The sequence below is a fragment of the Hipposideros armiger genome, unplaced genomic scaffold, assembly GCF_001890085.2.
Source record: "Hipposideros armiger isolate ML-2016 unplaced genomic scaffold, ASM189008v1 scaffold_741, whole genome shotgun sequence".
NCBI classification, from domain to species: Eukaryota; Metazoa; Chordata; class Mammalia; order Chiroptera; family Hipposideridae; genus Hipposideros; species Hipposideros armiger.
In genome coordinates, this window is record NW_017732091.1 from 95,169 (window position 1) to 108,127 (window position 12,959).

Genomic DNA, 12,959 nt, shown 5'->3' on the forward strand with positions numbered 1-12,959 from the left:
ACACTCTATGTGATGTATATTCATTATTTAAAGTCTATACATATAGGTTGTCCTACTTGAGTAGAAAATAGCTTGGTGGAATAGAAGGGTTTTGATAACCTGTCTTTTCACTTGCCCTAGGGGTATACTCTAGTTGAATATGAAACGTACAAGGAGGCCCAGGCTGCTATGGAGGGACTCAATGGCCAGGATTTGATGGGACAGCCAATCAGCGTGGACTGGTGTTTTGTTCGGGGTCCACCAAAGAGCAAAAGGAGGTAAAGTGGAGAGGGAAAACACTGTCTTGGTGAAGGGAATATGAGTGAAAGAATAAGGACGTTGTATTTTGTCCCGCTGATGGACCTCCCCTGCTTCATTTTCCCTAGAGGTGGCCGAAGGCGCAGCAGGAGTCCAGACCGGAGGCGTCGCTGACAAGTCCCCTGTTGTCCAGGTGTTCTCTCCGGAGATTCCAGCCTTGGAAACAGAGGGCTGGGGTGGAGCTCGCTGTTTGTATTTAATCTCTTACCCCATTTCTTAGTATTTCTTTTGAGTTACGAATAAATGTCCCATTTTTGTTTTCTACATTTAAAGTTACTTTCCTGTTCTAACATTGCAAGCTCTGAAGTGCTATTTCTAACAAGGCAGTATGGGTCACTGTGAAGATACTTCTCCCAGTGACTGGATTCTGTGTGAATTTCTACATTAGACATAGTCTCAAGTCTCAAAGGGTCAAGGTAGAGACACTGCTTAGTATTTCTTTCCCTTGGAAGTAAGAATAGGGAGAGAAGGGAGGTTCTAATGATAGTAAAGAATAATTATTCTGTTCCTGTATACTCTGTCCTGAGCAAATGGATGTTATAGGAATGTTTCTTTTGTTTCTCCCGCCCTTGCTGCCACGTTTGTTTGTACTTCCATCTGCCTCAGTGTTTGAATGTCCTGTCGGGGAATTCTCCCACACCCTCTTTCCCTGGAGGAGTCTATACTAAGTTCTTGGTGCCCTCTTCAGCATCCAAGTGTGAATGCCGCATGGAGGACAGGATCCAGAGGAGCACTCAGGAGGCCAAAGAGGAAAAGGACGTGGCTAAGGCTGGGAGGGACTTCAGTCAGCATGGCAGGAGAGAACCAGTATACCAGAGACCCAGCAGGTAATAAGATACAGCAGAGGCTGAAGGTCAGCAAGCCAGCAGGGCCAGGCACAGAGCCCGCAGATGAACACGGGACAATTGTCTAAGGAGCAGCAGAGGACATATTCACTGGCAGTGCCTGGGAATTTAGAAAAGATACTGAAATTCAGAACCACTCAGCTTCTGACCTACGTATAGGATGAATTAATGGATGGGCAGAGACAATGAGAGGGAGCTCTTCCCCTACAAAGAAGAGAATGCTGCAAACCCTCTTCCCCTTCCCAGATTGGGACTATGTGTTCCCTTCCCCCCAGGGATTATGACAGACATACTGGAGAAAAGTTTTGATTGAGGTGGTGTGTTATATGAAGCTACTAAATTTACTTTAAGACTGGATGGTGTCCCAAAAGTAAAGGAGACTACCTACTTAACCCTTGAGCAACTACAGTTCAGAGGATGGCTAGAGGCTGGTTGGAATTGAAAGCATTCAATAAAATTATGTGTAGCATCAGGTACTGGAAGTATGGTTAGGATCTCACTTGGATTTGATAAATAGCTATCATAAATGAGGCTAGAGGCAATAGATTTAGGGTACAGATTAGGGCCTGGGGATTGGAGTCTCACCATGGTTCCCCTTCCTTGTCTGGGGACTAGACACACTGAGGACAATGTGGCTGTAGCAGATGGTCATGGCAGTCAGTGGCAGCAGAAAGAGGCAGAAGAAGATGAAGAGGTTATAGGTGGTCTCACCATTGAACCTTGAAGCTGCCTTTGGTGACCCACTGAATGAAGGCGACTGGGTCAGCTCAGCTGATGGTATGGAACAGGAACAGCTGGAGTGGGGTTGAGGACTACAAGAACTGGCTCCCCTTCTACCTCCTCTCAACCTACCCACCCACGTCACACTTTCTTCTAATTCATCCTTGAATCTCTGCAGAGCAGTGCAGTGCTGAGTTATGGTTCGTCCGTAGTGCCATATTTAACGGTTAGGAATGTATCTTGAAAATCTCTTATCTTTCCCTTAGGCTGTGGAGCTAACCCTTAAGTTTGTTATATCCTGGGACTTAAAGAATCCTGCCTTCTCAAGTACTATTTGAAACGTTTCACTTACGAAAGGATAGCTTTAACACCTCACCAACATTTTTAGCTGATGTGATTTTCCTAATGTGTCTGATTGATTCTGTGGAAAAAAATGTATAAAATGGGTGCTGTTAAAATTTCAGGCCGTTTTGCAGCCACTCTGTGAAGTGACCTTTAGTAATAGGCTTATGTATTAGGTTGTCAGAAAAGTCATGACTTATTTTTTTTGTTTTTTGTTGCAAAAATGCATCATGACTTTTCCGACAACCCAATACAAGAACTATAATGGTGAAACTGGTAAATAAAATTTAACATTTTCCAAATGCTGTTGGCTGCCCCTCCCCCTTTTTGGTAAATTGCCAGGTTTTTGGTTTGAATCAGTGAAGTATTTTTCAGCTTTAGCTTCAGAGTTAATACCTTGGTTCAGGTAAAGTAGGTTGAGTCACTTAGTTTGATAAAAGTCAAGCTCTGTAGCTATCAGGTTCCTAGATACAAGGCATTTGGAAAGTGATTTCAGCAGGCATGAGGGACTTTTAGGAAAGGTGGTAAATATCAGCCATAGACATGTGATTTTATGAAGTGCTTGGAATTATGTTTATGCTACTCCGAGCCATTTGGGGAATGATCTTTGCTTTTCCCCCATCTTGAGTTCTTATATTTCTGGGGTTTTTTTGTTTGTTTCTTTCTCTGTTTTTTTGCACTATGCCTAGAAATACTTGATGCATTGTGAGGAAATAGGCCAGGGCCCTAGACTTAAGTTTGATGTATAACCCTTCTTCTGCCTCTTCTTTTCCCTGTTTTATGTGCAATTTACCACCTACTGTAGAAACCTTCCTTTCAACTACTTGATACTTGGAAACTTGAGCCTACAATACTAACTTCTAACTAGTCCAAAAATCTCTCATTACACAGCACACTTAAAAAAAATTTTTTTGACACTAATATTTTAAATACAACATAGGGGCAATGCAGAATTTACACAAGAGAATGCTAATTTGGAACTAAAACTATCACTTTTTGCACATGCATCATAATGTTACCGCTGGTTTGCCATTGAAGCACATGGAGATTGCAATGGTTAGGTTGTCAGGTTGTTGAGGCTGTAAGAAAGGATGAAATTCATTTCCTATATCATCTTGTGGCCCATGGGTTTCAGTGATTTAGCCAGTCACACAGTTGGTTAGTGGTAGAGCCTAGAATGAAAAATCAAAAGTAAAACAAGGAAACAATGCAATAAAAACAGGCTTCTAATTCCCAGCCCCCACCTAAAATTTGCTTCATATAAATAGCTAATTCGTTTTGTACTTGAGGCAACAAGCTGCTTTTTAAAACTTGGGGTAGCAGAGGTCCTGTTTGCAACATACTTTTGGAAGATGTATGTCTTAGAACTATAGTCTGACTAACTGTTTGGTAGTTACGTTTCTAATAATATAAGGATTTATGAATCAAATTTTAAATCTGACTCTACGAGTATAATGCATTTTCATTTTTGAGAGTTTGAAATTTTAGCCCCCTTCTAGACATAATCCTAATCTCAAGAGATGCTGCTCTGCCCACCCCCCATGATAGTGGTTTTTGTTTTGAAAGAAGTGCTTCATATTTAACTTTTCTCTAGATTCTAGTTCATTTTCATACTGAGATATGATTAACTGGCACTCAAGTTCAGATGCTCCCTTTTTTTTTTTTCTTCCAGTTTTGACACCTAGTCCACAATAAAGCTAAAGTAAAACATACAAATTTGATTACGTCACTCTCTGCTTTTGACGTTAGTGAACTTCATGAACTCCACTGCCCTCAGGATAAAGTACAAGCTTAATATTTGTGATCTGACTCTTCCCCCTCCAGGCTCATTACTCAATATTAGCTGCAACCACTCTTGAGATCCACTGCCCTCCACCCTCCCTAGCATTCCTTCTGCTTTAACTTGTCTAATGCCTATCTTCCAAGAATCAAATTTTAACATCCCTGGCAAGCTTTCCTTCACTGTCCAAGAGTCGTTCAGACACCCCTCATTGTTACTTACCTCCTTATGTTTACCTTTAGCATAAGACTTCACTGTACACTGTATTGTACTAATTTGTCTCCTGCACTAGTCTATAAATTTCTTGAAGGCAGGACTTTGTTGCTGTATCTTTTATAGAGCATTTGAATATACCTGGGAGTGATGCTTGTTATTTTTTTAAAGATTTTATTGGGGAATCGGGGGAGGGGAACAGACAAGTTGCCGTCCTTTTGTTCTTCAGTCTAGCTGTGGAGGACTTCGCTTCACTGGCCCGTGTTGGTATTATCATTGCGCTCTTCCTGGGTGAGGCAGTCGCTCGCTGACCATTGGATGGCAGCTCATGAAAACTCACGCCTACTGCCGGCCAGCCCCACTGCAGCCTACGACTTCACCTGTGACTCACGGCAGCCCAGCTCCAGGTCGAGCTGTTGTTCACCATCTTAGCTGTAGAGGGCGCAGCATCACTGGCCCTTATGTGGGATCCGAACCGGGATCCTGCTGCTCAGAGCTGGCGTCCCAAGCCAACTCCTAACCAACGGGCCACTTGGTCGGTCGGCCCTGCATATTATTTTTTGAATCATGAATGAATGCACCACAAAGTTTTCCCAAACCCCTGGCTTCACTGTCTTCTTTGCATACCCCCGTAGATGTTTCCTACCTGCCCTAGAACAATCCTGCAGCAATCTGAGGAAGGTGGGACTGGGAGGATGCAAAAAGGGGAAAGCAAGTGTAAAAGCTGAAGGAAGCAGCACAGATAAAGGGTACTGCTTTTATGAGGTAGGCTCTTAACAGATTAACATGTGGTGATCTTAACTTGCAAAAGAATTATCAGATGCTCCCCTGCACTGAGGATTAATGGCTGACCACTGCCAGGCACACCCCTTGTCTCCGTAGGCTCATGTTGGGTGCCCAAATTTTGTCCAATTTAGCCCTGAGTCCAGACGAGCCACTCAACCTGGGGCAAAGTAAGCTAGGAAACTACCGTATTTCCCCATGTATAAGATGCTCCCATGTATAAGACGCGCCTTAATTTTGGGGCCCAAAATGTGAAAAAAAACATATTACATAAAGTCATTGAACTCAAGTTTTATTCATCATAAAATTCATACAACTCATCACTGTCAAAATGCCCAACCATTAGCTTGTCCTCATCTGTGTCTGATGATGAATCACTGTCTTCATATATTGCCTCGTCCTCAGTTCCATCTTGGAATTTGAAATCTACAACCACTGTATACAACACACCCAGTTTTTAGACCCCAAATTTTTTGGAAAAGGGTGCGTCTTATACATGGGGAGATACAGTAAGTCTCCAGGCTGCCCCCAGAAGTTTCCTTCCAGCTGAGCGAGGTCCAAGTGGGGGGAGTATTGCTGGCTGGCGGTGGAGCCCAAGCTACAGCATACATGGCCATTAGTTTCAGGAACATCAGTGTCTGACATGCGATGTCCCCGGCCAGCTATTGAACAGCAGCATTCCAGGTGCGTAACCACAAGAGTACCAGTAAATCGGCAGCTGCTAAATGGGCAAATAGTCACCCTACTGGAGGGGGGTGAAGTTGGTTGGATTGCAGCTGTGTCACTGACCACAGCACAGCCAGGTTTCCTCCAGTCGAGGAAACAAACTGCACCATGGTCACTCCCACTCGGACCTTAACTGCAGCAGAGAAGGTGGGCAGCCCTGAACCTTCCACCTCCACTCCTGATGCCACCCAGGCCTCTTCGCCCGCTGCTGACCCCCAAGGGGTGACATTGCCTGTAGACATGGTGACCTGGAAGGGGAAGGGGGAGGATGAAATGTGAGTTTAAAGAGCTTAGCTTGGGCCACTGATTCTTCACCCTCCTTGTTAGGATCTGGAGCTGGTTATTGCGAAATTCTTCCTAAAGCCTCTCTCTCTGGACTCCATCTGTAGTTCGGAGATGACCTGTCCAGCTGTCAGGGCCCTGCAGGGAGCAGGGGTCTGGTACTGGCATTACTTCCATAGGCTTCTTTAGCCCCTAGATCCCTGGACTTGACCAGAGCTCGTCGCGCACCCCCCCCCGCCCCCCCGGGCTGGGTAAAGGAACCCTATCTAAGCTACCGCTGCGAGATCACTGCGGTGCCTTCTTGCCCAGTCCCCACTCCTGCAAGCCTCGCCCTTAGTCCAGATTATTTAAAAAGAAATGTGCGGCTGGAGGCGTGCTTAGGGAATAGAGACCCTCGGATGAGACGGCTGACGGAGACAGCACAAAAACACGCAGGCCCAGAGAGACCAGCGCTTATTCTGAAATGCCGCTTCAAGGGCTGTCTCCACTTGCTTTCTTTTCTGGCGGTGTTTGTCCCTCGCGAGGCACCGTTGGGTCGTCCGGGAGGCGTGACTCGGGGCGGGGAGTGGGGCGGGAGCGGGGCTGCGGAGCCTGGGCAGCCGCTGTCATGGACGCCTGGGTCCGCTTCAGTGCTCAGAGCCAGGCCCGGGATCGGCTGTGCAGGTGCGGCCCCAATAGGAATGGGGGGGGGGGAAGGGAAGAGGCAAAGGGAGACCCTCGTGAGGCGAGGTCAGTTCACACTACGGGGGTCAAAAAGGGTCAACTCGGGCTACGGGGGCCCGGACAGACCGCGAGACGCCGATTTGAGCCGGTCGTGAGGAGATGATTCGTTTCTGCTCCCGGGAAAGATGGGGAAACTGAGGCACGAGTGGGCCAGCGGGAGGCCGCTCAGGGTTGCCGTGTCCACATAAGACCAACACGTCCCTCCCCGGGCGGTGGTGGAATGTGGAGCCTTCGCCCCGCGGTGGATTGCGCCCGGACTCTGTCCCCAAGCTGAGGAGTCGCTCCAACTTTCCGTGTCCCTCACCCCGCTGTCTCCCGGGAACTCCTCGGCGTCCGCCTTGTCTTCTGGTCTCACTTCAGCTCCAGGGCCTTGACATCTCTTAGTTCACCTATTCTGAAGAATAACCTGCCCTCCAACTCACCCCCACCCCCTCACATATCACAGACATGCTCACGCCGATGTGCTTGTGATGGACCCCGCTGCTTTCACGGTCCCCTTCAGTCCTCATCACTGTCCAATCTCTGATTTTCTCAACTCTAAGTAGTGCACCCCACCCGCTTCCAGGCTCCTTTTTAATCTTATGCCTTTTCCTTCCCCTGGCCTGGAGCAGAAACGGTGAGTTATGGACATAAAGAGGAGGAAAGGGAATGATCTCAACCTGGGAAAAGGGGAAGTCCGCCGTTGGTTGCCTTTTGGAGGACATTTTTTTGGGGGGATCTTAGGGCTGGTCTCCACCTTACCTTGTCTGTCCTCTCCTCCAGGGCGGCCCAGTATGCCTGCTCCCTGCTTGGCCATACCCTGCAGAAACATGGGGCCAGCCCTGAGTTACAGAAGCAGATTCGGCAACTGGAGGGTCATCTGAGCCTAGGAAGAAAGCGTGAGCAACTGTGCCTTTACTTTTATTATCTCTATACTTCCTCCATCCCCAGCTATTCTCTCTTAGACCCTCCTTCCTGGTTTTAACCTTCTCTGCCATTTCTCTCTCATTGGGCTCTGCACTTATTCTCTACACATGCCTCCCAATTGCGATAAAAGGACAGGAACAAGGGGGGTAATGAGGGATTGGAGAGAATAGGGCAAGTTTGGGAAAACTAAACCGGGACACAAATTCCTTAAAATTTGAAGTAAAGGATGAACTGTTTCTGCTCTTTTTAAAGATTGTTATTATTGTTTGTATCACTTGCTCAGTGTTCACCCTTTTGCTTTTTCTCTTTCTCTGTGTCTTGCTCTCTGTTTTCCTCTCTGTTTCCAAATCCTTGCTTTTTTCTTGCTAATCCCCACAAGTTCTACGCCTGGGGAACTCAGCAGATGCCCTTGAGTCAGCCAAACGAGCTGTGCACCTGTCAGATGTTGTCCTAAGATTCTGCATCACTGTTAGTCACCTCAATCGAGCCTTGTACTTCGCCTGTGACAATGTCCTGTGGGCTGGAAAGTCTGGACTAGTTCCCCGTGTGGATCAGGAGAAGTGGTCCCAGCGTTCATTCAGGTTTGATATTCTTTTATCCTACAAGACTTTTTGTATTCTTCACACTGTGCAGCTTGCCTTTTATGAGAGAAAAGTCTTTCAGGGTCTTCCCAGAATATACATGTCTTAATCAATCACTTGGCTTCCAATCTTCATTTATATCTTTTGTTGTTGTTTACTATTTTTTTATTAGTTTCAGGTGTACAAAACAATGTAATAGACATTTCACCCCTCACAAATTGATAGCCCCTCTGAGATCATATTTAGCTTTACAATTCCATTGACTCTATTCCCTATGCTGTACTCCATATCCCGTGGCTATGTGTATACATTAAATTATAGTTCACATACAATATTATTCAGCTTCAGATTCAGGTGTACAGCACAGTGGTCAGGCATTCATTTATATCTTAAACTATCAGAGAATAAGAAATGGGGACAGATGGAAGACAAATGCTCTTTCATAATGAATGACTAAGATTGGGCAAGATAAGATATGATACTGCTTTAATTCTGCTTCTATCTGTACCATAGGGTATGCCCTCACTGCCTGATCATGCAGTCATTCTAAAAATATTTAGTAAGTGCTTACTGTGGTCCAGGGAGTAAAACAAAGGGCCAAACAGATATGGTTCTGCTCTCGGGAAGCTTCTAGTCTAGTGGGGGAGTCATATATTTAAAAAAAATAACCACCCATCCAAATATTTGTAGAAAAGTACAGGGTGTTATGAGGTATATAACAAGAGAAGCTAATTTAGATTGAAAGATCAGGGAAGAACTCTTTGAGACAGTAACATTTTAGTTCAGACCTGAAGTTTAAGTAGGAAGTAGACAAATCGAACAGTAGCAGAGAAGACCTTTCCAAACAGAAATTAGCTTGTTCTAAGGCTTTGAACCAAGAAAGACTTTGAGGAATCAGAGACACAGAAAGAAAGCCAGTGTTGTGGACAGTACTGAGTAAAGAACATAATGTTCAAACTGGAGAGATAGGCAGGGGCCAGATCACTCAGGCAAGGCCTTTTAGTCAATAGTAAGGTTTTTTTGTTTAGTTTTTTAAAACTTTTATCCTAAGTACAATGGGCTCTGAGCAGGGATGTGACATAATTGAAATTGTGTTTAAAGATCTCTCTTGCTGCGGTGTGAAAAATGGATTGCAATAGGGCCGGAGGAAATGCCCTAATATGGCCAAGAGATGATGTTGGCTTGGAGTAAGGAGCTGGCTGGTAGTGAGTGTGGAGAGAAACGTGATTTGGGAATAAAATTGTCTGTATACATATCATCTGTATTTGTTTTTTGTTTTAGATTATATTAGCATCGTTCCCTCTCCCTTCATCTGTTGCTTTTCTCTTTATCTTTCTCTGTGATTTACAGCTATAACATGGCTTATGATGTTTGAGGGCTGAGGATGGAGGCATGGCTGGAGTATATGGGAGAGCAACTACCTAGAAGAGTTTATGTGCCATGTTTATTCATTTCATTCAATTATCAAGCTCTTACTATGTGCAGGCACTGGTGTAGACACAGAGATGCAGTGGTAAAAACAAACAAGGTCCTTGCTCCTATGGTGCTTATATCGTAATGAGAGGAGACAAAGATCTTTAAATAAGAAAAATAGCAGGTAGTGGTAAGTGCTATGCAGGAAATTAAAATAGGTTCATGTGGTAGAGAGTAAATGGCGGGCTGGCCGAGTGGCTCAGTTGGTTAAGAGCTCGCTCAAGAGTGTGAGCTCTGAGCAACAGCGGTTCGATGCCTGGCCGGAGCTGAGCTGCTGCTGAGCTGCCAGCAGGTGGCACGATGGCTCAGCTAAAAAAAAGAGAGTAAATGGCTCATTACTTGAGAATGGGGGATTAGAGAAGGCCTCTCTGAAAAGGTGACATTTAAGCTCAGACCCAAAGAGCAAGAAAGAGCCAGCCATGTGAAGATTTTTGGACAGAGACTAGAGGCACTCGGTAGTGTAAAGCTCCTAAAGCTGGAGCAAGCTTGATGGGATCAAAACACAGTGGTTGAGGGAGAGAGTGGTATAAGGTAGAGTTAAGAGAGACAGGGTCAGATGTTGAGTTCTCTAAGCCTGTCTTCGGTATCTAGATTTTATTCTAAATGTGACGGGAAGGAAACCATGGAGAGCTTTAAGAAACCGAGTGGCACGATGGTTAAGAGCTGGCTTGGGACGCCAGAGGGCCCCGGTTCAGATCCCGCATATGCGGGCCAATGACACTGCCCTCTACAGCTAAGAGATGCTAAACATCAGCTCAACCTGGAGCTGGGCTGCCATGAGTCGCCGGGGACGGCATAGGCTGCAGTCCCTGCTGCAGTGGGTTGCCATGGGCTACCGTGTGTAGCCGGCAGCCAGCATGAGCTGCCAGCAGCCACCGTGAGTGGCCATCCAGAAGCCGGCGGCTGATCTGCCTTGCCCGGGAAGAGCGCAATGATGGTTCCAACTTGGGCCAGTGAATCAACGTCCTCCACAACTAGACTGAAGAACAAAAGGACAGCAACTTGTCTGTTCCCCTTCCCCCAATTCCCCAGCGCTGTTCCCATCCCTCCAATTCCCCAATAAAAATCTTTAAAAAAAAAAAAAAGAAGGGGAGTGATGATATGATTTATGTTCATGCCAGATACTACATGAAATTAGATTGTTGGAGGCAGGGGGCATGAGTGGTCATGGAGAGACCAGTTAAAAGACCAAAGTTTTACAATAGTAGTTCAAGCAAGAGATGATGGTGGCTTAGACTGTGGTGGTGGAGTGTAATAGAGAGAGATGCTTGAATTCGGGATGTGTTTTGGAGGTAGGACAATTATATTGAGTGCAGATCACTGCTGTGGGGTGGATTCAAAGTAAAAATCGTAGACTGTTCTTCAGGAATTTATAATAACACATTTGACAAGCTGCTTACTGCCTCTGGGTCTCTTTTTGTTTTTAAACAAAAGGATTGGATTCAAATTGTAATATGTCTAACTCTCTGAGACAAGTGAAGCTTGTTTTTTCAAAATAAATTTTTATTACTGTAGTTCAGGGTGAATGTGTGTGTGCTAATTAATGGGTTGCCGAGTGGAAAAATGAAATTTGAGGTTGATCTTGGAAGATTGGATGATGCTCATGAATTTGAAGCCAGGATCTTAAGGTACACCTAAGCACATGTTAGTTATAGAAAGGCGGGGAGACATTTCTAATGGTGGGTGCTAGCATTCATTTCTGGTGTTCTAATGTGTAACCCCTTTGCATTATGGGGGAAAAAAATTGAGTGTTCTGTTGGATATGCTAAGTGGGTATAGGTGCCCTTACTGACCCTTCTTCCTGTGTATCTCAGGTACTATCTGTTTTCCCTCATCATGAACTTGAGCCGTGATGTTTATGAGATTCGCCTGCTGATGGAACAAGAGTCTTCAGCTTGCAGCCGGCGACAGAAGGGCTCTGGAGGAGGGGTCCCAGGAGGAATTGAAATGGGGGGGCCTGGGGGTCCAGAGACGCCAGCAGGAAGCCTGCCCCGACTGGTCCTGAAGCTTCAGCTCCGAGTCCTGCTCCTGGCTCGGGTCCTTCGAAGTCATCCCCCGCTTCTGTTGGATGTGGTCAGAAACGCCTGCGATCTCTTCATTCCACTGGACAAGCTAGGCCTGTGGCGCTGTGGCCCTGGGATTGTGGGGCTTTGTGGCCTCGTGTCCTCCATCCTGTCTATTCTCACCCTAATCTGCCCTTGGCTACGACTCAAGCCCTGATACTCTGGTACAGGATAAGGAGGGGACCTGAATTGGTAAGATGGAGCCTTAGATTGTCCCCAACGTACCAGCCTCGTTCTAAGTTTGCTCCTTGGTTAAAGTTAAAATCCAGAGAGCTTGGGGTAGAAGAAGGCGCTCTGGGGAGAATGAGGCGAGGCGAGGTGACTTGTGTAATCAACCGGATGATTCTAATGTTCAGACCTGCTGGAGCTTTTGTTCTTTTCCTCCTTCTTTGTACTGTCTGTGTCTCCCTTGACTCTTGGTCTCTCATGAGTCTGTTTAAGAGCCTGTCTCTGCATCTCTTTTTTTGCCTTCTCAGTCCCCCATCTCAGTCCTAGAAATTCGGTCAGCAGCAGAATTACTTTTTGGTAGGGGAGGTAGAAGGTGTGGTCTGTAAAATTCTAATTGCCTTCTTTTTCCTCACAAAGGTGGCTTATGGCAGATTTTACCCCCTTTAAACTCCAAATCGTAATTTAAAGACTTTATGTCCCAGTGGATTCTTCCCTCATGCACAAGAACTGGTTTGATGCTGCCTCTTCCTCCCTGATGCCTACCTCACCAACCTCCCTCGTGACTCGGCCCGTACGCTTCCCACTACTCACACCCGCAGATTTCTGCGTACACTTTCATTTCAGGGCTTTGTTCCTAGCCTGTTCTCACCCCTTCTTTGCCCATCTAGAGTGATGCTGTGTCTAGCATCTTGCTGTAAATATTGTACAATGATTCTGTGTAAATAGCTGGGACCTGGGCCCATGGCAGAGAGCGAGCTTTCTAGGTCAGCAAATTAAAAATCAGTTTGCTTATTGATGTTTGGTCTGGTTGTCTGTGTTCTGGTCACCTGAGGCCCCTATTCCTGTTTATTTAGGTTTTCCATGGAAATAGCAACTGGCATCATCACCCACAGATTTTTATTGAGCTTCTAAACTATGCAGAGCATCATGCTGGGCGGTAGAGCTACAGAAAACTAAGAAACTCCATGGTCCCAACTTCTGAAGTTTATAGCCTCCTTGAGAAGGTGGGGGCGTCTAATGTTAAAGTAACTATGCTGATTCCACAAAGAACACCCCA

At 45.8% G+C, this 12,959-nt stretch overlaps 2 protein-coding genes across 6 annotated transcripts in view; both read left to right on the plus strand.

The window, feature by feature from the left end:
* Positions 1 to 569, plus strand: part of RBM8A (RNA binding motif protein 8A) — an 8,610-nt gene extending 8,041 nt beyond the window's left edge. For 3 of the 4 annotated variants that reach the window (XM_019627827.1, XM_019627825.1, XM_019627824.1), the window contains exons 5-6: positions 121 to 257; positions 366 to 563. In XM_019627827.1, coding sequence (XP_019483372.1) covers positions 121 to 257; positions 366 to 411 — 183 coding nt within the window. In that variant the 3' untranslated portion in view covers positions 412 to 563. Of the gene's footprint in view, positions 1 to 120; positions 258 to 365 lie in introns of all 4 variants that reach the window. The other variant, XM_019627826.1, reaches the window with a different exon arrangement.
* Positions 570 to 6,553: 5,984 nt separating this feature from the next.
* On the plus strand, positions 6,554 to 12,698 carry PEX11B (peroxisomal biogenesis factor 11 beta). Of its 2 annotated transcripts, none has more exons than XM_019627774.1 (4): positions 6,554 to 6,651; positions 7,474 to 7,589; positions 7,997 to 8,198; positions 11,486 to 12,698. In XM_019627774.1, exons 1-4 carry the CDS (start codon positions 6,596 to 6,598, stop codon positions 11,889 to 11,891), a joined length of 780 nt encoding a protein of 259 aa, XP_019483319.1. In that variant the 5' UTR covers positions 6,554 to 6,595; the 3' UTR covers positions 11,892 to 12,698. The 2 variants fall into 2 exon arrangements, with proteins under 2 accessions (XP_019483319.1, XP_019483320.1); XM_019627775.1 differs by lacking the exon at positions 6,554 to 6,651 and adding an exon at positions 6,775 to 7,327.
* The last annotated feature ends 261 nt before the right edge of the window (positions 12,699 to 12,959 follow it).